We start from the raw sequence: 24,735 nt of genomic DNA, 5'->3' as shown, positions 1-24,735 counted from the left end.
CTATTTAAGAAGTACAAAGATAAATAATGTGAGGACTAGCTGATCTTAATACATCAGGTAGATGTATTTCCTTGAGGGAAAGGCTACAGAAAAGAGATGTTAAGATAAACCTTCTGCCAAACTTGTTTTTTGATGGTGCACTGAATAAAACCTCTACTTAGGGGTGAATTCATTCCTTTCTAGAACGCTATCATAATGGGGCTGGAACCCCTAGCCAATACTGCTGCTATTTCAAATAGTAATAAATAGTTCTATTATCTTTCTGGGCTCTCTAACCCAAAGATGTAAGAAATTCCTTCTGCAAGGTTATCAGGCCTCTGCTGCCACAGTAGTAATAGAACAGCAGATAGAATTTTCAGAGATGTGAAAATTGATGTTTTATACAAACAAATGCTTTAAAAAAAGAAAACACACACACACACACACACACACACACACACACACAAAAAAAAAAATTTTTGTGACTGACCAAAGATATTCCAATACAGTTCCTAAGTTCAAACCTAATGGGTCTATTTTTACTGAAATGTCTAAGTGAAAGAAAGTAAAGTAAAATTATAGGAAAAATAATTTTTTACATCTTCCTTATTGATAAAGAAAACCTTATTTTGTCTTTTGTCCTGCATAATCTTTACATAATTGCTTTCATAGTCTTTACGTAATTGCTGTGTTCCATTCTTACTGCAAAAATTCCAGATCATCTGTTATAAAGTTTCAAATTTTCTTTCTCAACTTTCTTAATCTCTTGTGATTATTACAAATTTCTTTTCAGTTGCCTTGTGGAATGTAAAAATGAAACTGGCGCTCATCAGAACTATCACCATGCAAATGGTTAAAATAGTACATTGAGAGGAACTTTAGCTTTATTAAGCTCATTTTGAAATAACGGGAACATAGATAAGACTGCAGAGAAGAAAAAAAAATCAAGTTTTTCAGTTTTACTTTAAATGGTACAAGCTTAAAGCTTCTTGCTTTCACCTTATATGAACGGTTCATGACTTGCATATGCCTACCATTACTTTCTGAAACGCTTATTTAGTCATGCCAAATCTTACTCTTAGCCTAGCCAAATGCACTACTTCATACATAATCACTCTGCTTTCTCTTCTGTGTAAGGTACACAGCTTAAGAAAATTTAGAGGAAGATTTCATATTACAAGAAAAAAATTCTAATTGCCTCTCTCTTTAAGGAGATGCCAGATACCCATTGCTTGGCCAGCCCCTGCAATACAATCCTCCATCTTTGTTACGTGGACAAGTAACAAGCCAACAGGTATGAAAGAGAGCAATTTCCTGGCAGCACTGAAGAGAACAATTCAGGACTGCTGCTGTAATAACCATGAACAAGGCAATATATTATTGTATTAGAAATGTAATTGATTGGAAGATGGCTGCTTTTCAATAACATCTTATTCTGTATTGATTCTTCCTATTGTTTTTGTTTTAAAAAAGGTGAAAATCATTATTCTGAAAATTAGCTTTTCTTAACCTAAATTTCAACCTGCAAAAGAAAATACAAGTCACAATGTAGATTAGGAACTTTTTGGATCAACAGTTCTAAAGAATTAGAATGTGTGCAAAACTAAAGGGTTTTCTTTATTTGAGTAACAACTTCAAAAAATAAAAAATGGGTATTTCTAAAGAAATAATTCTTTGTTTTGCTAATGAAGTTATGGATTGAACATGCCTGATTGCACATTTGTTAAACTCCAAAACTAATACTAGACCCAAAATTCTTTTCTGTGCCATTGCACTGCAGATTACTTTCCAGACATTCTTCTGTACCATCTCTCACTGAGCTAATCCTGAAATTTTCCATACTGATGCATTGTCATTGATATGATTTATATCCATCTCTGCAGTGTCAGCCTGGAAACAGACATGGGAACAGGGGAAAGAAGCCAGCAAAGAAGGCTGCTTCAGCAGATCTTGGTGCTGGAGAACCAGGTATAGAATTGCTGATTGACCCAGTCCTCCAGCAGAATGGATTAATCAGAACAGAACAGCTGACATGTATGTAGGGTGTGGTAGTGTCTCTTTTGTTTTTTGATTATCTCATGTGGTGATAGTCTGGGGGTGTAACAGGAGAAGCATAGGTGAAAAATGGGCAAGAATGAAGAGTAATCAGACAGAAATGGACAAGGCAAACCCTGGAAAGATAAGGATGGAGGTGAAGACTTGATCAGGAGAGAGAGGGAAAGAAGGTGTTTATTGGAGAAAGGTGTCATTTTGAGGGCTGGGGGAAGGACTAGAAAAGACAAGGATTAAACAGCACTGGAAGAAAAAGGGTTGTTAGTTTACTGGACTTGAGTCGATACCAAAACCATTTTCTAATATTGTATTAAATATACAGAACTCTCACTTCCTTTTACTTACATGATACTTGAAATTATACATAGACCACATTTTGGCTCCCAAAAATGTGACAATGTGTCTACTGGTGAAAAGGCATATTACCCAGTAAGGAAAATTTTGTTCAGATTGTAAAATGCTGAGCTCTGTAGTTCCTCTGAGTAGAGTACCTACAGCTCGTTGAAGTTGGTAGAAATGTCATACAAATTAAACTTGACATGTGCTATCTTTGGATCTTTACTGGAAAAAAATTTGTTGCAAATGCTTTTTGCAGAATGTTAAGTCAGCTTTTTCTAACAATTTTTTGGCAAGACAGAGAAAATAGACTAGTCTTCTGTCAGAGCGATATGTCAGATGGTAGTGTGAGTTCTCAAACCTGCAAGATTAGGTGTACACTTTTTTTTTCCTTTTTTCTTTTGAAGGGCCTTTTTCAAGTTTGTGTTCTTAGCTTTTGTTTGTATGCTTGTAGCTTTAAGTGGTACTAAGTGTGAAAGCAAAAGGTTCTCTAAAGCACCAGAAATGGAATGCCTGTGTATTTGACATAAGCTAACTGGAGCAGGGGGAGGGGGAATATTTACTCATTTTCCATTGTGTTTTGTGTATCTTAGGAACAATGAACAATTTTAATATTCTTCTTGTTTCAGTTGTGGGAAAAGTTTTAGAAATTACTGAACTACCAGAAGGAATAACTCGTATGGAAGCAGAAAAATTATTTGGAGAACTGTTTAAAGTTGGTGCCAAGATTCGGTGGCTAAGAGATTCCCAGCGTCTACAAACACAGCAGCAGCAGCACCATCGTCGTCACTGTGGCAGTGGAGATAGTAATGTGAACACTGAGCCATCCAAACCTAGTGACTTGGCCTCCACTTACACGGTTCTAGCTACGTTCCCTACAATGACAGCTGCTCAAAACGCATTGAAGAAACAAAGTAGTACCTCAGTTAACAAGTTCAGGCTGAGAACAAGCAAGAAGCACTACGACTTTCACATTCTGGAAAGGGCTAGTTCTCAGTAGCAGTTAACATCAGTGGACACTCAGCCTTTTCTACTTCCATGTCCTTCTCTCCTTGATTGGCTTGATGTTACGGGGTTTCTGTTCTCTTCATAGAGACTCCTGGGATGTTTTGTCATATTACCCGTTGAAGAATAACCCAGTGATCCAGCAAGATGAAGAAAAAAACTACAGAGTTAATCCCAGACAATAGCAAGCAATCATCTTTGAGACAAAAAGGCAGCTTTCTATAAGGAATGCTGTTAAAATGCCCCCTACTTTTATAGTAGTTTTGTTTTATATTTCTGAATTCTTGTATCAGATCCAAAGTTCTATTGTACAGCAAATGTTCGTAACAAATACCCATGTTCAGATTTGTATTTTATAATCCCTTTTCACTGCCAGCACAGAGCTATCCTTTCCAAGACAGGAACCTAAGGGAGCAGGTGTGGGGGAAGAGAACCATTTTCAAGGAATTACACGCTGTTTTCTAGGAAACTACCCCAAATCTTTAAGTTAACCTGTTCTTCTCCTCTTGTGTGTGTTTTTTTTAACAATGTCATTTTAGTAGCTAGTTAACTCCTTAGATGTTGTTTTCTTTTGAGATTCATCCAAGCAATGTCAAAAGAAATTACAAGTGTGTGTGTGTGTGTGTGTACCCTTGAAGGATTTGTTCTGATCCAACAACTTTAACAAGTATATAAAGGGGAATATGAATAGATTACAAAGAATGTTCACGGAATCACATTTTAATATTCGTTCTTTTTAGCAAAAGTGTGAAGAAACTAAAATGTATCTTCACAAGTGACAAAACATTTGCACTTTAATTGTGTTCCCACCAGTATGGATCTTCCTCTTCTTTTTCACGCTAAGATAATTGTGTTTGATAAGTGCTGGAACCCTCTTTAATGGTTTAAGTTTTCATCATTTGCAGAGGATCACTGGACATCAAAAGATTCATTGCACATACAAATGAGACAAGAAACCTTTTTTCAATTTCTGTGTAATTTGCAAGGCTGTACAATGTGTGCTGATGCAAGCCTTTTTCAGTTCAAGAAAATAAATGTTTACAAACACAAACTTTTTCAGTGCACTTGTTTAAACTTCTAGGAGTCTTCTGGATGAACAAGTACTGAAGGGTTAGGATCCCTATAAATGTGAGATAAAGAAAACTTAAATACTGTAAATATTAGTTAGAACTTTTCAAAGAACTGCTATGTTCCTCTTATTGAAGTATTTATTTAAGTTATCCTCTCCTTTAACATTTTTAAATGTTCCTCTATACAGGTTTAAAAGAGAAAGAAATTGATCATAGATTATAAGGGGCTGCCTCTGTTTCTTATTTTTATCACGTTCTGACTTGCTGTGTAGACAACTCAGACAACTGCAGCTGTAGCTTAGTAAAAGATACTTTGTAACTTCAGTAAGCCAGAAACTTAGTGTAAGTTATGTTTAAAATGCATATTTTAGACAGGAAAATACAATTTCAGTTGCCCAAACTAGCATTAATTTTAATATTTTATAATAGAAGTTCTGACAACCAAACATGTGAAGTGGCAACAACTGTCCTAAGCATGTTTCATTCTTACATGCTTAATATGATATAAGCAGAATCAAAATTCTCAGAAGAAAAGGATATGCTTGGGAATGCTGCAGCCTAATGAATCAGGCAGATGAGACTTGATTCTGCAAAATGCTGCAGTGGCAGGTATTTACATGACTAAAGTTAAACTTGGCACTTAGATGCTCTGATGAAGCAGAAGTAAAAGGTTCAGTGTCAACTCCCTGTTCAAAAGACAAATCTATTTATCCTTTTTCCTTTTGCTAAAAGGACACGTAGCATTTATGTTCACTTGCAGTTACTTAATTTAAGAATCCTACCTGAGAGACTTCCACCTCCAGTTGAATTGCTGTAGCTCACTGTATCAATGACGAAAGACGATCCAAACCCCAGGCTATGCAGATTATAATATTCCCCTCCTCTGACTACTATAAATAGAGAGAAAATTGTTATCAATGCACAGGCTCCATCATTCCCTCTTGCCAGGTTCCAGCACCAGTTCAAGATTATGGTTTTAGTTCTGTAAAAGTCATTAGCAGACTAAAAGGTCTGTAATGACAGTTGTTCACAAGCCCTAGAGGCAGCTGCCTCCTGTGGCTAACAAACTCCAGGATAAGATTTCTGATGGAAAACGGAATCAATAGTGAACAGTTTCCATCTATTTTGAATGACCTAAGAAAATAGAACATCGAGCATTTCCAGATGATGCTGCATGACTTACTGCTTTTAATAAGCTTTCCTGTAACAACCAAAGAAGAAGACTTAATGAGAGAGGTAAGCATGGAGAAAACAGAAACAATCCAAGCAAAAGGAGGGAATGAATGCAGTGATTATAAACAGCACCCAGTAAGTATTTAATTCTTAACAAGTAAGTTGTAAATCGGAGAGTAAGTTGCCAGAGGAGAAAAAATTATATCCCTTAGCAGGTTATTTGTATTCTAATCTTGAATCTGATAATTACTTGCTGGAATACTATTCCTACTGGCAAGTTACCATTTATTAGCATCTTTTATTTGTTTATATTTTATTTATAAATAGGGACAGTTACATTTTTGATCTGGGCATGCTGCTGTGCGACTTGAAGATATTCACGGGACTTCAAGCGTCAAGTGCCACTGATGTCAAAAGTGGGCACAAAAACTAATCAATTTTTGCTCTATATTCTTTTGTTCATTCCTGATTTTTGTTGCATTTGGTACTGTCTGTAAGAAATGAGCAGGCTTCATCAGATGTGAGCTTCCAAATTCATTTAACCAGGACCAGCTGTACTTTCCTGGCTTTTACTCATCTGTCCTACCAGTTTTCTACCCCTTTTTACTTCCTTAAAATGCACAAGCCTAGGGACTGCATACAAAAACCCAAGAATTAGATTTGTTTCATAGATTTGGATCATGTTCTAGAAAGCAAATGTACTTTATGGCATGAATAGACACTATATGTAAAACCTGCATTCTCAGGTGTTCTCATACTTGAGTTTCCTGTTTGTTACTTAACATTGTAGCAATTCTTAAATAATGACAAAATGAATTAAGTGAGGATTTGCATTATACTACAGTGATAGACATTTCATTTGGGAGCTTTTCTTATGACTTAAGCTGAGAGAAAAGGGAAGAAAAAAAACATTTAGTAATCGCCTTGTACAAAGGTGGCGGCTACTACTTAATTTTTACATATTTTTCTGCATAAAATGCCTTCCTGAATTTGTGAACAGACTTAATGTTATTTGTGTTGGTACACTGAAAATGATCATTCAAAATTAAGAAGAATTTAAACCCTATTTTCTGGGAGTACTCGGACACATGCACATGAGGTTGGAGTCAGGCAGATCCTAACATCACATTTGAGTGATCTGCTGACGGGTTCCTCAACACTGCCAAACTGAAGCCTCATATTCTTTATGTTTCAGTAAGACTAAACTGATATCAAGTGAAATGTAGATAATATGTATCTTTCATCTTGCCTGAAACTCCTCACTGAGCAAGTTTATTGTATTTTAATGTTGAAATCCTTTTCTTTCACCCACACATGTAGACTTGGAAGATGGCCGTAAAAAGGAAAACACTGGTTGTGATTTCATCTACATCATCTACAAAGAAAGAAATGTAACATTGTGGAGACTGAAGAATCTATAGCACTTAGGTGTTTCTACCTGCAAACATCTCTAATCTTGCTGGGCTTTTAAAAGATAGAGGCCTCTATGTTGTGTTTCAAGACTCAGATGGGGGCAGTGGTACATGAGTAAGAATTTAATGTTGTCAAAGCATGAGAAAAATTGTTCAGCTTGAGGAATGAAATAAGGTACATGCATATCCAACATGCATACCCAACATGCCTTTCACAATAACACTAGCTTTCTTCTCTTGCACTGTACAAGCAGCTCCATATCATTTTTCCTTTCTATTGATGCAAGCCATATCTCTCAAGGTGAAATAAATAGTTGTATTTTCATGCTTTGACACTTACTTGTGCCTTAAAGCTTAATTGATCTGTTGGTTGTTTTAAGCAACCTTGATGTTTTGTTGTTTGAGTTAATCTTGTACTAACTTGTAAAAATGTTCAGGAGGAAGTCACAATTAAAATCACAACTAATGTCTTTTTATAAAGATATGTTTAGCTCCATGATTCTTCCCCACCCCAAGAAAATTGGCGTGGGCTGTTATTTCCTGTATTTAGCCTTGAGGCAAAGAATGTTTATACGAAAGTTTGGAGAAAACTGATCAAACCACCTTTATGTTAGTCATGAAAAATTACTCTAGCTAGAATTTTTATGTTAGTCTTTATTTCTAGCTAAGAAGGACTTATTCTAATCCCTTCAATGTTTCTACAGCTCAGTCTTCCTGATGATTGTTATCTAAAATAATTAGTCTAACTTTCAGTGATCAGATCCATACTCACTGAAATCTTGATCCTACTCACATTTAAAATGTTTTGGAGTATTTTTGGCCAGTGATGTCAACATGTATGAAAAATTGTTTGAAGTGCAGAATGTTAATGTGACTTTATTTTGGAAGCTTTAATTTTCAGATGTAGACCAGAACTCATAAAAGGGCCTAATTTCCCAAACTTTCTGCAAATTAAGTCTCTAAGTTCTCTCATTCTGCAAGTTCAGGGCAAAGTCACTATTCAAGTTTGAAAACTTTAAATACAAGGTTCAGTGTAAATGAAGTTGCATCTTGGCTGACTTGAGAATGTAAGCGGTAATATTCCTATCATAGCAAGCAGGAGCCTTCTTTTAGTACAAAGGCTGTCTTGTGCATTAAGGTTTGTAGGAATGTACTTCGGACCTGACTCTTTGGCAGCCACTTATTTAACAAAGTTTATTTTTTAGCCTGCTTGTAACTCCTTGACTTCCTGTCCTGCTTGTCCTGTTTGCTCTCTGTCAAAATTGGTCAGGTTGAAAGTGAATCTTAGAGATGTTTAAACAGCATTAGAATTTGGTTCAGGACACACAAACTTTAGTGTTTCCTGATTTCCCCCGCCCTTTATCAGTCTGAGGGGTAATGCACATGAGCCTAGTCATTATATAGGATGCATGCAACTGCAATGAACTGTTTCTGCATTTCTGGAAAGAAATCTGAATGTCAGATGAGACTAGTGCTGTAAACCAAAGAGCTATATAGGAAAATCTGTTTGTTTCTGATAGCTGTATGTTTTCAAAACTAGTCCAAAGTATAAAAATAAAATGTGCTACTGTGTAACGCTTAATGTTGGAGTTTATTCTTAATTCGGTCCTTGTACCTCAGGTAACTGAGAATCTGAATCTAAAACCGCAAGAGTTAGAGAGTATGCAGCATAGCCCTGTCCCTCTCATTATTTCCAGATTATTCTGAGGAATAGCACTGTTGAATGTGCTATGCTAATACATCACACAGATTTACAGATACTGGATAGCTTGTCTCCATGTGTTAACTCAGATTCTTTACTGTTTTTGCTTGGCTTATACTGATACTTGGATTGGTTAATGGACCATTGATAAGTGCCAATTAAAAGCAGTAATTCACTAATAATTACCTTTCTAATGCAAGTAGATCTGCATGTTGGGGGGGAAGTCTCTTAAAAAATGTAAAAAGCTCTCTTGCATCACTTTCCAAAATCACTGCAGAATTCAGATTTGTCTGTCTTCTTAAACTAGCTGAAATTTCACAGGAGCAAGACGTGATTTCAGTCAAACTTGGCTCCATAGCTTCCGAAGAATCTTACACTTGCGATAGTGGATGCTCTGAAGGTGGCCTGTGAGGTTTCCTCAGATGTTACACAAAGGTGCTACTACAACCAATCTGAAAAGCCAGGCAGATGTGGGACAGGCCTTTCAAACTTGCTATTAAAAAAAAAAGAAGTTACCTTAATCCATGTGCAATTTTCCTTTTTTTCCCCCCAAGGTTATTTATGTATCGCCCTTCTTTACACGTAACAGCTGACTTTTTTGTCTCTGCAAAATGTATGTTGTTTCAATTGACACCATCTAGACTATGAAATGAGCCCTCTGGCATTGCTTCTTTGATCTGTTTGGCACTGTGAAGAAAGAAATGATGAAAAATGCCCTCAGACCAGAACAGCCGCACTGGCGGCTGCTTACACCCTCGTGAATCTCGTGGAAGTACCACGCGGGTAGAGCAGAACTCACCCACGCAAGGAGCAGCGTGACCATGACACAGAGTTTCCATGAGCTGCGTCTTGAGAAATACAACGTTTTTGTGTATTAGTGTTGATTTGCCCCTTTTCATTATAGCTTATCTTTTGTTGTTATTACCTATTGATTTTTTTATGCAATTATTACAGGCCAAGTGGCCCTTTGCTGTCCTGTATTTTACAATGCTTTCCAACATCACCCTTTCTTCGTAGTACAGTTTCCTTTGCCTAAACGTTATCACTGGAGTACTTGAAGGAAAAGTGTTTTTTCTCGTCCCTGGGGAAAGCCCCTCCGCGAAGTCGGCGCCGCTGCCCGGGGCCTCGCTCCCGCCCCGGCCCAGCGCCGCGCCATGGTCGGCGCCGCCATTTCGTGGCGGGGGGGCGGAGGGGCTGCCGCAGCGCGGCCTCGCGGGCCCAACATGGCGGCCGCCCCCCTTCCCCCAACCTTTGCTGGGTGAATCTGCCGCCGCCAAACGCGCGGCTTGCCCGGATGGCGGGGAGAATCGGCGGACGCGAAGCGGAAGGCGACGCTGCGGCGGGCGCAGGCGCCGCGAGGGCCGTAGCGGCGGCCTCCGGCGGCCCCGCCCCCTCCACTCCGGCCGCCGGCGGCGGTTGCGGCGCATGCGCGGGGCGGCGGGTGGTGGCGCCCGGGGCCGGCGGCACCATGATGTGGTTCGGCGGCTCCATCCCGGCCGCCATCGCCGCCGCCAAGCAGCGGAGCTCCGTCTTCGTCGTGTTCGTGTCAGGTACGGCCCGCCGAGGCGGGGGGCGCCGCTGGCCCTCCCGCCCCGCCCCGCTGGCGCCAGGTCCCCCTGCTGGGGGCTGCGAGCCGCCGCCGCCCCGGGCGGGCAGTGCGGGCCCCCGCGCCGCCCCTCGGCGGTCGCCGGGCGCCTGTCCGGGGCCTGGCCGAGGCTCGGTGCGCAGCGGCGCTGCCGCCTCCCCGCCCCCTCCGCCGGTGAGCGGCCGTTTCTGCTGTGTCAGCCCGGCCCGGCGCGGCCCGGCCCCCCCCCCCCGGCCCGGCGCGGCCCGGCCCCCCCCCCCCCCCCCCCCCCGGCCCGGCGCGGCCCCCCCCCCCCCCCCCGGCCCGGCCCGGCCCGGCCCGGCCCGGCCCGGCCCGGCCCGCACGGGTGCCGCACGGCTCTCGGGCTTTGCCCTCGTCGCCGCTGCGGAGCCCTGAAATTGCGCGATTGGCTTTTCCCCTCGCGATCTCGTTTGCTTGCGTAAGGCTGCACCGAGTTCTCCCTGCTGTAACTTATCAACGGCCTTCGTGGGATATTCTCGTTCGTGAGTGCCCTGTGCTGCCTGTCTTGTAGTCGTAATTAAAGCTCGAAGAAACTTGCGTTGCCTTTGCGTACATTGCCTTTCTTCCCGAAAAGCATGAGAATAAGTAAAGAAAAGGAGGACAAGAGACTCGTTTTACTTTCCTCTTGTGGGTTTGTGTGTGTGTTGTCTCTTGCACGAGTGTTGTGTCTTATTTTTTACAAATACCCTAAGGGTTTATAGCTTGAAGTTGCTCAGGCACCTCACAGAAAGATATCCACGCTCAACCAAATGTGGCTAGTGTTGTTTCCTTCAGAATTACTGAAACACGGGATTCACTTAGCTTTCAAAAGAAGTTCACTCCTAGAGGGAAGGTAAACAGGAAACTAAATTGTCTTTGGGCTGCTTTGATACAGTTGTCCTTATATTTGGAGAAGGGCATTTTATAGTGGATAGTGAACATTATGCTGGAAGGATCTTCTCAGCCTTTTAAGACAGCATGTTAAAGCTCACGAGTAGTGATGGTAGGTGGGTGCTGTGCTGAAAGTCTGTTTCCCCCCCCCCCCCCCCAAAAAAAATGTAAGTGTGCTTCAGTGTGTTTGCCTATTTAGCCTGCCTCATAGCTCTCTACCTCCATAGTCAGTGATGAGATGATCACCGTATGCCATGTAAAATTCAATGGCAAGCCCACTGGTAAACAACAACAAACCTCCTGGCACAGGCATTTTGCAACACTTGACATCTTTAGCTCTGAAACATAACACGCTGTGACTCCAGTAAAGGCTTTTCCCTCCCTCCCCACCTACTCAGGGTTAAAAGCTTTCTACTGAATATCTTAAATGTTTCCAATGCTTGAGGAACTTATATTAGTAATTCACTATCTATGACTTTAGAATTTGATACATGTGCATCTGGGATTGAGAAGTCCATTTGGTAACTTGAAGTATTTTTGATGAAATTAAAAAGCTACACAAACATGTCCTTTTTTAGGTGTAGATGTTTACAAGGTAGATGTAGGAATATGTAATTTATGGAGTGGTAATAAATCTTTGATTTCAGAGATTTAACCTAGTTTTGAGGTTGCAATATTTTGCAAGGGTTTGAATTTTTGTGTTGTTTGTTCTTGTAGGGGGCGGAGGGTGGTATTACGTATGAAGGCCACATCAGCAGAATGAAAGAGTTGGAAAGTTCTGCTAAACTCAGCTCTGCCCGAGAAACGACAGGATTAGGGAGCTAGGCTGGTGCTGAGTTGATTGAGCAGCAGTCCTGTTCTGCCTGCTGGAAAAGAGAGTAGGGAAGGCCAAGAGTGTACTTTCTCACCGTGTTTGGAACAGGTGTGTTTGAAGGATGTTTAATGCCGAAATAATCGTTTCTTTTTCTGCTGGCAGCCATTAGGTTTGTTGTTAGCGTAGGGCCGTGTCCAGAACTGCACAGTTGGCGGTGATGGTAGCTTTGAGACTTCACACTGAGTAGTCGCCCATAGTCTACAGGGACAAATGTTCCAAAACAGCACTCCGAGCAGGAAAATGTGTTTCAGAAATGTTCAGGATTGTTTTGTACACTTCTTCCCCAAACTTATGTTGGGGTAAAAGGTTAAAAAGGGGAAAAATAACAAAGCAATTGAAAACACAAATTACCTGCTTAATTTTCAGATAGTCATTGTAAAAGATAATTAGATTAGATTCAGTCTTGGCGGAAGTTATTGAATTATGATAGATCCATTTTATTTTGTTTGCTTTCTGCTCCCACGTGTCTGTCTCTTTTTTCCCTGTCCACAGCACTCCTCTAAACAAGCACTAGAAAATAAAGAACTGTTTTTTTTTCTTTCTGATTCTGGAATATTTTCTAGTCAAACAAGGATTAATGTAGCTGTTTATAGTGAGGTGATATCTGTGTCTATAAATGCATGCTGTTTGACTATTTTTTTTCTTTAACATTATTGTTTACCACTATAATCCTAAAATGCTTCAGTTTAGTTTTAAAACCTTCATGGTATGGTTCTGATAGTGCAATTGTGTAAGTGTACTACAGATCCTGTTGAATTCAAGTGAGGTTGCAGTAAGAGGGGTTGATCTATACTCTCCATGGAGCATGAGGTGAAATGTGTTTTATACAACTGATTTCACGTATTAAGTAGAGATGGATGTTAGGTTAAAGGCTTCTGTGCAACCCCCTCCAAAACCAGTAGTCCAAGGAGGGGTCTTTGCGAAACTGAAGGGTTTTACTTTGTAGTGCCAAATAATTTGCTAGCAGGTTCTTTTGCTGCACAGGAAAAAGGTGATATTCCTAATAATAAAGTAGATAGTGTTAGTGTTTCAGATACCTCATTGGTAGATGTTTTGTAGATGGCTTTCTAGCCTGCACAGTTAGAAAACTCTTCACATTTTGAGTTATTTTAATCTGAAGTTAGTCATTCATTTGATATGAAAACCTTCTCAGAATATACCAGGCTGCCCATAAAATGTGCTTTTCAGAAGTGAAAGAGTAAGGGAGGAGAAAAGAATAAAATTCAAGGTAAAATGTTTGTTTCCCCTGGGAACTAGCATTTTGAGATAGTTATGATGGTTAAGTATTTAGCAGAGTTGTGAATTTTATGTCAAGTCCTATTCTGCTTGGCTTCTTCATATTCTGTGATGTGGATTTGTAGAACTTAGTTTGGTGATTTTAATTTCAGGATATAACAGCTATTATAAAACTGTAATAAGTTAATTCTAACCCTCAAAGGAGAAAGGGCAAGTTACCAAAACAAACAGGTGTGAGAATAAGCGACTGCTGAATAGGTGTTAATGTTAAGCTGTGGTTCGGGATGCACCGTTATAGAGAATGTGGGTTATCAGCGTTTTCATTCATAGATCACGTCTGAGCGAGAGCACGATCGTTGCGAGCAATCGCCAGCCTGTTTGTGTCTTTCAGCATTCTTTAGCCAACTACAGCAGTTGTTTGTATGGAAAAGTTAATATTAGGTAAGTATTTAGATATTTTTAGTAGTCTAATTGGATAAGCACATGCCCTTTTAAAAAAGTATGCATGGTGAAGAGGCTGTCTGTCCCTGAGCTTTTGGAAATGGAGGGAGGAGACAGAATAGCTGCAGTTGAACCACTCCTGGCAGAACAGCTGCACCCATTAACCACACTTGGAAGCACTGCAGTTAAAGGGAAAGGAAAGATTCCTGGATAAAATATCCGGAGTATTTTCTTGAGGTATGTAGAATTGTAGTACTAGAGAGGAATACTTCCTGACTTGCTGCAGTATTTCCAGGGAAGGATCAATACATATCGTTGGAAAAGACTTTTTCAAAATGAGCATATTGTTGATACATTTCTGTGGGAAGCGTTGTGGCCAGGCATAGCCTTAAGGCAGCAGTGCTTCTTTAAAGGATTGTGTGTATAACTCCTGATCTTTAGGAAGTAAAAACATATTGCATGAAACAACAAATGGGATGAAAGAAACACATGGTTTGCTGTTCTTGCTGAATAATGCACTTCCATACCAACTTATCAATGAAGGTCATATTTGAAAGAGAGCAGTTGATTCCAAGCTGTTAGGAATTAGTAGCAATTAAAGATGGGTAAATTGTTGCAGGCTAATTCTGGGTGATAACTTGCTGAAAAATGATTCCTATTTGCCTGAATATGTTTATCAACCCAGATCCTCACTGACTCAGTGCTGTGGAAGATAACTGTGGTTAATATTGTTGCATCTGATTGAAATAACACTTTTGAATTTGCGGCAGCAGAACACTTTTTCCAGTGGCATCCCTTGCTTCAGTAGCCCCTTTTCCACTGTTGTTCCCGTGTGTTCCTCTCTCCTTTTTCTACCTTTCTGCTGTCACTTTTACTCACTGGTTTGCATGGGGAACTGCATTATGAAACCCTGTTAGAAATAATCTTGCAAATAAATATTTGTTGTTGATTTTTTTTAACACCGTCAGACTGTAAAACTTTGTCTTCTGAAGTATTCATTTGTAAAGGCTAAAAAGTGCGTTTTTACACACACGAGCTGCTATACCAATATGTAATTAAACTTTTAATAAAAAGAAAGCTGTGAATAGTTTTAGCATGTTAGCAGATCAGATTTAATGTTAGGGAGAAACAGAGTCACTCTGCTGACTTTGCTGTGGGACCTCCTTGTGTGTTACGGGAATATGCTGAAGCAGAGTACTAAAGCATAAGCAAGCTCCCTGTAGCGTGAAAAGGAGACCGGTCCCCTGATGCACCATTGCCACCTTGGTGGACGGTCCAGTTCCTGTCTCTTACTTCCGCCAGGGTGGTCCAGTCCCTTCTGCTGCCTTGGACCAACTCACAGTGCAGCTGAACGAGTGCAGAAGCTACCCAGTTGCTGTCTTTTTGGTCTGTTAGGTTTATTGGATGGGCTTTTTGGTCTGTTAAATTTATGGCATATTATCAAGGTGAATCAGCTGGAATGAATTATCTCCAGATTATATATATAAAAAAAAATGGTTAAGTGCTTTGACAAAAATCATGAAGGCAACCTTAAAAAAATAAGTAGATGAGAGATGAAACATTATGATTTTGTGTAAGTGTACATTTAATAATCAAGGCTGTTATAATAAATACAAGTATTGTTTGTTTTACAGATACTTTCTGAAAGTTTTGAAAGTTGGAAAATATTTAAAATATGTTAAATAAGAGCAATACATTGATGTGTTAAGTATTTTTAATAGCTATATATTTAAAATTTCTTGGACACCATACAGTTTTTATGGAAATGTTTAGTAATAATAAAAACATTCAGCAGGATGTTCTAAAACACATCTACACACATTTAAGAAGAGGAGGTGAAAGGAGGAGTTTGCTATACTAAGAAACACTTCCTCAAGCTGTCAGAAGTCAACAAAAATTTGCTTTTCTTTAAAAAAGTGAAAATGGTTGTTTAGAACAGTTTAATACACATTTAAAAAACTCTCTAATATTACAAAATGTATTCTAGTGTTGAAATAAAAACTTCCTGTGTTTTAAATAAAGCACTACCACTTGAACTGGTGGCTTATTCATTACACAATCTTATATGTTAACAAAATACATCATTATACATTTGGAGATTTCTTGGTTTGTTTTCTTTTGTTTTGTTCATTTTATTACTTGATCCTAGTTTTCTGTGCAAAGAGTCTGTTTTTCACAATGTTAGTTGTAATTATAGAATACTGCAGTCTCTTTCAAAGTCGATTTCGGGCAATGGAAGCAAAGCTAAAATCAGGCCAGAAACGGTCATTTGTGGTGTGTTTAACTTCATGTGTGTACTATGTCTTGCAGGTGAGGATGAACAATCCGTTGAGATGGCTGCAAGGTGGGAAGATGAGAAGGTGACTGAAGCTGCCGCAGAGGGTTTTGTTGCTATTAAAATTGACACCAAAAGGTTTGATCCTATCCTGATTCTCTTTCGTGTGCAGTCTTTTGTTTATGATGATGAAACTACAGAGCTTCTGAAGTCTTCACCCTGATCCGTAGGTATTCTAAGTACAGTGTTCAGTCTATAAGGTACTTTGATTCCTGAAGCCCCTGGAGGCTGAGAAAGTTCCAAGAGCTAGAGAAATTTACTGCCACATTCTGCAGAATGTTCATCACTTAACTTCCTGCTGCATTTTAGTACTAGTAAAAGAAATGTTGAGGTTGTTCTTTTTCAACAAGGAAAAGAAGCAAAATCGCCAAGTAAAAAGACTGGAAGCACAATGTATTCTGAAGACAATTCTTGACTTGTTAAGTTACATGACCTGAATTCAAAATCTGTAAGGCCCCAACAAAAATGTGCTTGTCTGTACTGTCACACACACAATGCAGAAACATTGAGGTTTCTTACTCAGATAAGACTTTATTGTATGTACAGGTATTCCAGTCCAAGTGCATTGGCATTTCTGAACTAATTATTTTGAAATGCTGTATAGATATTTTAAGACCTTTTACTTGCATTCAGTAGACTAGATGTTTTTTCTTGACTTGTTTCTTAGCATTGTTTCCCTAAATAATCTTCTGTAGTCAGCTGTGATAACCAGGGATTGTCACCATGTCAACACTTTGAAAAATGCGAATGGACCATGCAGTGCAAGTTTACTTCTAGTGTTCTCTCAAGTATTTAAATAGTTTTGTGTGTGGTAGTAGGACAGTTTTTTCATGTTGAAAGACTTGATACAGAGTTGTTGTACAGTGATTACTCCTGCTAAACAAATATGTCTTTTATTTTAAACAGCGAAGCATGCCTGCAGTTTTCTCAAATTTGTATCCTTTTGACATCACCTCAGATGCTGCATTATGATTACAGCTATTTGTTCTTTACACTCTAGTACTGTTCTTAAGACACTTATAAGCAGCGTTGTTGAAAATACTTCTTATGGAACAAAAATATGTAATAAATGATGTAGATGAAAGGTACCATCTGTATATATGTATTCAGCTTAATGTCTGTTGTTAGTGAAAGCTGAACAAGTTTATTGAATGCTAATTCTGTGTAATGCTCCACATGGAAGAATGGATGCCATGTAAATGGCATTATCTGTAATTTGATCCTTGATGGCTGTTGATATGAATTGGTATTGGTAACTAGCATTCATAAACAAAACCCCCAAATTTTAGATTATTAGCTGGAGTTCAGAACTATGGAGGAGGCAGAACAAGTACTGGGTATGGGATCTCTTAGATACGTGGGTTTGTAGTTAGGTGAACATCTGTCACTTAAGCAGTAACCTTAAGTAGGTTACTGCTTATAACTCAGGAATTCTGTGTGATGCAGGGAAAGGGAAGTTAGCACCTTAGCTGTGATTTTCTTATTATGAGGAATTCATATAATTTATGTAAAATGTTTTCTCACGCTCAAACCGAATCCTTCAAGTCAAAGCATAATCAGTTGTCCAGTATTTGTGTTGAAGAAAAGTACTTTGGCTTAAGCCGTTTCAAAGAACAGAAATATTACTAATCAGTTGTGTGTAGCTTTCCAGCGTACTTGGTAGCTGTGTTTTTCTTCCTCCCTTGCCACATACTACTGTCAACTTGCTGGATATAGAATATTGGACTGGATGGTTTAGTCTGACAACACTTAGCTTTTTCTTTTAAGTCTATTTATAAGCTACATCGTTTGTTAGCCTTTACTGTTCCCATGCAGATCCTGTAGTTTGCATTCCATCCAGTTTCTTTATTGGAGACAATGGAATCCCTTTGGAAGTAATTGCTGGCAGTGTTTCTGTTGAAGAGCTTGTTACCAGAATCCATAAAGTAAAACAGGTAACACCTGTGGGCAAACTGATTTTTTTGGATTGAGATGGGTATGTTCACATGCTCAAGACTGGAAATGTCCCTCGCTCTTAGCATGTGCCTCTAAGTAAGAGGAAGTATGAATTATTGGTACTATATCCTTCCTGCAATAAAATCTGCAAACTTAAATGCAATACACAAAGTTGAAAGATTTTGAAAGTTTGAAAGCACTATTTAAAAGTGCTATGTGAAATTTTTGGGTATCTTTAGATCATCTGTGTAATACCTGCAGAAGTGAGGAAATATGCCAAGAACTCTAAATGACATACCAATTCCTGCATAAGTATAGTTCATATGTGGCTTTGTAATACTGTTTTGTAATGTGGATTTACAGAATTAGGCTACAGAATATAATATAAATGTAGATAGTTTGAGCACTGTTTTTAAGTGCAACTCTGAAAGTAGGAAGAAATATTAACTGTTGTATGATTGAGTCACACCCCAAAATGTGTGATAAGTATTTTGGTATTACATTTTAAATAGGATTGATTCTCTAAAAATAATTTAGTAGCCTTGACCTTTGAATCTGAGGAAAAAAAATAAATATCAGTCTGATTATTTATTTTTTAACCACATTTAGATGCACGCAGTAAAGGGGCAACTTCTGGAAAACGGAGGTCAGTCGTCTGCTCCGTGTCCCTCCTCTCAGTCTGACAGTGCTCCAGAAAATGCACAGTCCAGAGCAGTAGAGTTATGTGATTCTCATGAGTCTGTTATGTCCGAGACGATAAGACCTTCTGCTGGTAATGGTTAATGTTTTTTACACAAATGCTAGCTAATACGCTTTTGAAATCCTTTCATTGTCCTGTTATAGAAAATGTTGAGTGGGCTTGTTGAGGAAAAGCTTTGGGTATCCTGGAATGCCTCTGGCAGTCTAGATGGAATAATAACTTGTCATTTGTCTTTCTTGTAATGTGAGAGAAATATATGGTTTAAAATACAATAAAAATTGTATACACTTTCTTTACCTTAAATTCAATTTTAAAGGGTCCTGTTGGTTAGTAAGTTGAAACTGAATTGTTAAATATAGACACACACATATTTAAGTAGCAGAATGCTGCATCTCTGAGAGATGCATTCTGTTGTTCTTGCCAGTTATTAGCAGTGAGCATTTGATGATTTTTTGCAATAAGAAATAACACTTTACATCTTTCTTTTGTGCATGACTGTCTCATAAATCACTTGAAGATGGAGTAAATTCAGGTCAAGCGAGCCAGTCTCAGGAAGCAACTAATTCTTCAGATGAGCAAGTGAGTGATGCTCAGCCTGTGAATGATCTTAAGGTCAAAGTAGAAAGGTAAGCCTTCTTGTGTAGGCTTTCTGATGTACTGTATTTGCCTCTAAAGAGACAGTTACTTTTTTCTTTTTTTATTTTTTTCTTATTTTTTTTTCTTTATATTTTCTTATTTCTTTTTTTCCCCCTTTTATTTTTCCTTTGATTTCTTTTTTTTGGTTGAGGGAAACAGACAGCACTTACCAGAAGCGTCTGGTTCAGCATGTGGTTCATTCATTAAATTGATTGTTTTTAAATATAAGACTTAGTTTATAAAAACTTTTTCCTATGCTAAAAACCAGATAATATAATTCATAATATCCTACCTAGACAGTACCACATACTTGATAAATAGGATTATTCATCCTACTAAAACATATTTTTCCATACTTAATTTCAGCTTTCTTCCAAAGACATTGAACAATAAGTGTAATTTTTACTTGCAACTAATAAGAAAATGCAGTCATTATTTTGTCATAAATATTGAGATTTAAAACAAATGTACATTAATCTTTAATTGTACCATATTTGTATATGTCTACAGCATCTCTTTCGGGGAAAAAAGGAAGCAAAGCTCTGCGAGAATTACAATTTTCTCTTAAAAAGGCTAAACAGCCACCATACAAGCAAAGTCTCTTTCTTGATTATCTGATTACTTGTATTATTCCATAATGTCTGCCCTTTCCTCCCACCCTAGACTCAAAATCTGTCGTAAATCAATGTTTTTAAATCAGTCCTTACTCTAAGGCACCTTTACAGATAAATGAGACTGATTTACATGCGTCCATGTCATCCATGTTATTCGCTCTCCATTTTAGGAGATGATGTACAGAAGAAACTAGTTCTTAGGGGATGATATACAGAATAAGTTAGTTCTCAGTAGCAGATGGCTCAAATAACTACGAACAGATTGAGACTTAGTTTTTCTGTTACCATAGTTCATAAATAGTACTGGTTTTGTGTGGCTTACAAGTTGATTCAACAGTAAGAATATGTATGATTCTTCACTTACTGAGCAGAAAAGGATAGAAGGAATATATTAAAACTGTCGCTAAGTTGGAATCTAGATGGTGAATCACCCCCCTGGTGTTCCTATATATGGTGGAGCCCCGTGTGAATGACCTATCACTGTTACAGTTGGTAGCAACAGTATGTTAAAGTTCACTTTCATGTGTTCCTTTGCTGTGTGCTTGCAAATGCCTAGCAAAATTTTAGAATTTTAATAATTGATACAAAAATTTTAATACTTTTCTTTTCATTTTTTAAAATTTAGAATAACAAAAAAGCTTGAAGAAAGACGAGAAGAGAAGAGAAAAGAAGAAGAGCAGGTAACACACAAATGTAAAACAGCTTGTAGTATTTTTTTAGATACCCTTATTTGAATAAACACTTTATTTATTTTTAAACAAATATACTTCAGTCTTGTCTTGCACTTGTCCAAGGGACTTTGGTGGTCCAATTTTTAATGTCTGTTTATTCAGAAAGAAATTAAGAAAGAAATTGAACGGAGAAAAACTGGTAAAGAAATGTTGGAGTACAAACGACGACAAGAAGAAGAATTGACAAAACGAATGTTAGAGGAAAGGAACAGAGAAAAGGCAGAAGAGAGAGCAGCTAGAGAGCGTATAAGACAACAGATTGCAATGGTAATTGTTTTTCTTTCTGAAAATAGCCTGCTTCAGTTCTTTTCTCTCACAAGGGGCATCAGTACACTAAAACTGGAAATTTTTCTCATTCAGTGAAATTCCATTTTTCCATAAGGAATCCTGTAGGCTCATACTGTAACAATTTATGTATTTGTTTCTGTTATAGCATTTGCTATGTATAAAATGGAGCTTCTGTTTCATATTGATGTTCTTTTCATCTGAATGAACATATCAATGTTTTGGGGTTTTTTTTGCATGCTGCTTTAGCCCAGTAGAGAATTATCATTAAACATAAAAAAAAAAATGGCAATTTAAACATAGCTCAGGAATAGAAGCACAGGGCTAATATTTAATTGTGGAAAATGCAGAAAAAATAATAATCTCAAAATAGGAGGGAAATTATTTTTGTAAGTGTATTTATACGTAAGTACATGCATATAAACAATTCGTAAGAAGTAAAATCCCTTGTCATTATTAGGTTTTGATGTTGAATGCTTAGAACTGCAGCAATGTAACTTTTTCCCATTCTCTTCACTGGGAATTAAGTTCAACTTATTTTTAACTTAGTGTTAAACTTTCATTGGAAGATCATCTTTTAATAATTATTTGGATGAAACAACTAATTAAAAAGTGAATGTCAGCTTGGCTAATGACAGGAGGTTGTGCGTTTTGGCAGCGAATACTGTTTTGCAACATTTCTCTCTTCCATATGTTATACTTATATCAGTGTAATTGGATACTGACTGCAGATTTTAATGAATATTAAGCTATAATTTATGGTAAAGGTTTGTGTTTGATGCTTTTAAAGGACCGTGCCGAGAGAGCAGCTCGCTTTGCAAAATCAAAGGAAGAAGCTGAAGCTGCAAAAGCTGCAGCTCTTCAGGCTAAACAGGCTGAAATAGAGGCCAGAAAAGAAGCATCCCAGAAGGAGCGAAGGTGAGTTGCTTTAGACAAAGCAGCAGCGTATATTTTGGGGGAGAGAGAAAAAGAAACTTTACATAAACTTTACTAAGTGACTTTTACATAGAAGTTGGCTTTCTTTTATAATATTCATACATAGCTATTTACATGAATGTTACTCATGGATGTTCCTTGATAACTTGCATCTTTTGGACATTCCTGATTATGAAACACCAACCTCCTTTGTGTGTGTGAAGAGCTTTTCCTGTCTGTTATTTGATTTAAATACCAAGCGTGGGGGGGCTGGGTACGAAACAAGATAATGTGGTTAAGCCAGCGCTGCGCTGGGGAGTGTGGCGCAGACCCAGCTGTTTAGCTGTTTGGGCAGTTGGCTTGAACGCAGCAAGCTTCACTTGGGCTCAGCAGCCGTGTGGGGCCAGAGCTGGTTCCTGCTTTGTCCAAGACTAGTTCTAAGAAATAGTTCTGACCTGTAGAAACTTTGTGTAGAGATACAGAGCCATTGCAAGTCTAGCATTCCCCCTGCCACAGCACAGGAGTCACTGGTTAACAGCCTGTGTCAGCCCTGACGCTCAAACAGTAATGCTGGACCTTAGCTAGCTGAATGCAGAATTACAGGGAGCCTGCAGGCAGCATCACCACGCTCGGCTTAAGGCAGCTTAAGTGTCTGAGTCCTTGTAGCGCCTCGTCTTGGAAAAGCAATCAGTAGTGATACAGGCTATAAAAGCTGTATGTCTTTTATTTCATTTGTTTACTTACTCATTTTTCCTTTTTTTCCTTTTTTTTTTTACATCTGATTTGAGATCTTTGATTCTCATCATATCCAGAGGAGATATACATTCTCAAACATAAGCAGATCATTATCAACTGTAAATCCAAATTTATAACCCACCTAAACTGCCATAAATGGGGTGACTGTCCTTTTCCACATTTGAAAAGTACTAAGCTAAAGCTCTGGGAGCATTTATTTGTAACTGTTCCGCGTGCTGACGGACCATGATGTGTCTCCCACAGTGCAATAGCCAGGATTCAGTTCCGCCTCCCAGATGGATCTTCCTTTACTAACCAGTTTCCATCTGAAGCACGGCTGGAAGAAGCAAGGCAGTTTGCTGCACAGGTAACTTGGTGTTTCATTTTGTTGGCTACCTGCTGGCTACAGCTAGGTGTAGAATCACCTGGTTGTCAATTATTGTGGAATTGCACTAAATTGCTTTCGTTGCTTTCGTTGGTGTTCATTTGACGTGGGTTTTGATAGCAGCCTTTTCCATGGCCACCAACCCTCTGTGTGCTACAACAGCATGTATTTGTTAAGAGAAAGGGGAGTAAGATAATGGGGAAAAAAACACTCTCTTCTCCACGTGAAGATGCTTGTTAGTTTTAGAACTCCTGGGTCCATATGGCAAGGTGGCAAATCTGAAATGGTTGTTTGAAAGTGACCAGTTATAAACAAAATGTTTTCTTTAAATTTTCAGACTGTTGGAAATGCTTATGGCAATTTTTCACTGGCAACAATGTTTCCCAGAAGGGAGTTTACCAAAGAAGATTATGGAAAGAAATTGTTGGAGCTAGAGTTAGCACCCAGTGCTTCAGTAGTGTTGCTGCCGGTTAGTTATGTTTTGTTGTTTTTTTTATTTCCCTGGAAATAGCAATGCAGTAGCTGTGTAGCTGCTTTAAGTAGGCCACTATAATATTCTGTTTGAATTTCTGTCTTTGCTGTGTCTAAGACAGATTGTCAAAAATTATATTAATTTTGCAGTACTAATTTGGAGAAGGATTTTCATCTGTAGATATATGGTGGTATAGATATTTTTGTCTAATGTGTAACAAAGGAGATTCTTCTGTAATATCTACTGAACTGCTTCTAAATTATGCATGAAATACTCTTATGTCTAAATGAGTACAGCTTCAATATCTTACTGTTTGCTTTGTGTTGATAGGCAGGAAGACCTGCTACTTCTGTTGTTCAGGCCTCAGGAGGTGATCTGTGGAAGTTCTTGGGCACAATACTTTATCCCTTGTTAGCAGTTTGGAGATTTATTAGCAGCTTCCTATTTACCAGTCCACCTCCCTCACAGTCTACTGCGAGAACAGCACATCAACAAGAACATTCAAATCCTTCAGCATCTAACAGCATTGAGCAAAGCAGGTAATCAGTCAATCATCACAACTGTTAAAGGCGATTCTTTCTCAAACTACTTGCTGGAGTTGTTTTATCTTGTAGAGGGGAACTGGACCCTATCAATCATCTGTGCCTTTTTAACTCTTGCTCTGTCTTTGCAGTTTCTGGCCACTACCTTTCCCTGTAGTTAAAAGGGATTAATGTTGTGACTTGTAAACTCTACTGCAACTGTGGCTAGAAATCTTGTGTTTTTGCATGTGTTAGTAACCAAATTTCTTAGTGTTTGCTTCAGTTTCCAGCTACAGGATAGAAATAACATAGTTCAGCATCAGTTATGAATAGGGAATTTAGGTATACCTACAAATACAGGCTTCCCTTGAGCTGATACTGTTTAGAAGACAAAAACTTTCAAAATTAAATGTTTAGCTGTTACGGTATGGTTGTACAAGAAACTTGAGCAACTTTACCTGTTAAGGTTTTGCACTGTTTGAGAGATCTCCTGTTCCAGGAGAGCTGCTAGGTAGTTTGGCATGAAGCAGTCTTGTTTCATTTCAGTAACAAGTGCTCTCCAGAGGAAATCAGATTCTTTCAGTTTGTGTGGCTCCTAAATGACAACTTTTCAGATAGCTACTGCTTCCCAGTGAAACAAAGGGCTGAAGAAAGCTATTATTGGGGATATGGGCAGGAAGGATGTGTGATTGATTTATACAAGAGGCATGAATAC

At 38.6% G+C, this 24,735-nt stretch overlaps 2 protein-coding genes across 13 annotated transcripts in view; both read left to right on the top strand.

Annotated features, from left to right (window-relative positions):
- R3HDM1 (R3H domain containing 1) overlaps nucleotides 1–4,423 on the top strand; it is an 81,012-nt gene extending 76,589 nt beyond the window's left edge. For all 11 annotated transcript variants that reach the window (XM_062578272.1, XM_062578276.1, XM_062578275.1 and 8 more), the window contains 3 exons: nucleotides 1,191–1,273; nucleotides 1,863–1,947; nucleotides 2,997–4,423. In XM_062578272.1, the coding sequence (XP_062434256.1) occupies nucleotides 1,191–1,273; nucleotides 1,863–1,947; nucleotides 2,997–3,367 (539 nt within the window). In that variant the 3' untranslated portion in view covers nucleotides 3,368–4,423. The remainder of the gene's footprint in view (nucleotides 1–1,190; nucleotides 1,274–1,862; nucleotides 1,948–2,996) is intronic.
- Nucleotides 4,424–10,142: 5,719 nt separating this feature from the next.
- Nucleotides 10,143–24,735, top strand: part of UBXN4 (UBX domain protein 4) — a 16,245-nt gene continuing 1,652 nt past the window's right edge. The window contains exons 1-12 of one of the 2 annotated variants that reach the window (XM_062578557.1): nucleotides 10,143–10,279; nucleotides 16,067–16,169; nucleotides 16,998–17,026; nucleotides 17,907–18,025; nucleotides 18,636–18,798; nucleotides 19,244–19,352; nucleotides 20,602–20,656; nucleotides 20,810–20,974; nucleotides 21,783–21,910; nucleotides 22,907–23,009; nucleotides 23,365–23,496; nucleotides 23,830–24,038. In XM_062578557.1, the coding sequence (XP_062434541.1) occupies nucleotides 10,198–10,279; nucleotides 16,067–16,169; nucleotides 16,998–17,026; nucleotides 17,907–18,025; nucleotides 18,636–18,798; nucleotides 19,244–19,352; nucleotides 20,602–20,656; nucleotides 20,810–20,974; nucleotides 21,783–21,910; nucleotides 22,907–23,009; nucleotides 23,365–23,496; nucleotides 23,830–24,038 (1,397 nt within the window). In that variant the 5' untranslated portion in view covers nucleotides 10,143–10,197. Of the gene's footprint in view, nucleotides 10,280–10,797; nucleotides 10,818–16,066; nucleotides 16,170–16,997; nucleotides 17,027–17,906; nucleotides 18,026–18,635; nucleotides 18,799–19,243; nucleotides 19,353–20,601; nucleotides 20,657–20,809; nucleotides 20,975–21,782; nucleotides 21,911–22,906; nucleotides 23,010–23,364; nucleotides 23,497–23,829; nucleotides 24,039–24,735 lie in introns of those variants that run through there. The other variant, XM_062578558.1, reaches the window with a different exon arrangement.

The sequence above is a fragment of the Rhea pennata genome, chromosome 6, assembly GCF_028389875.1.
Source record: "Rhea pennata isolate bPtePen1 chromosome 6, bPtePen1.pri, whole genome shotgun sequence".
NCBI classification, from domain to species: domain Eukaryota; kingdom Metazoa; phylum Chordata; class Aves; order Rheiformes; family Rheidae; genus Rhea; species Rhea pennata.
The sequence above is the reverse complement of the archived record's forward strand: the minus strand, read 5'-3'. Positions and strand labels throughout refer to the sequence as shown.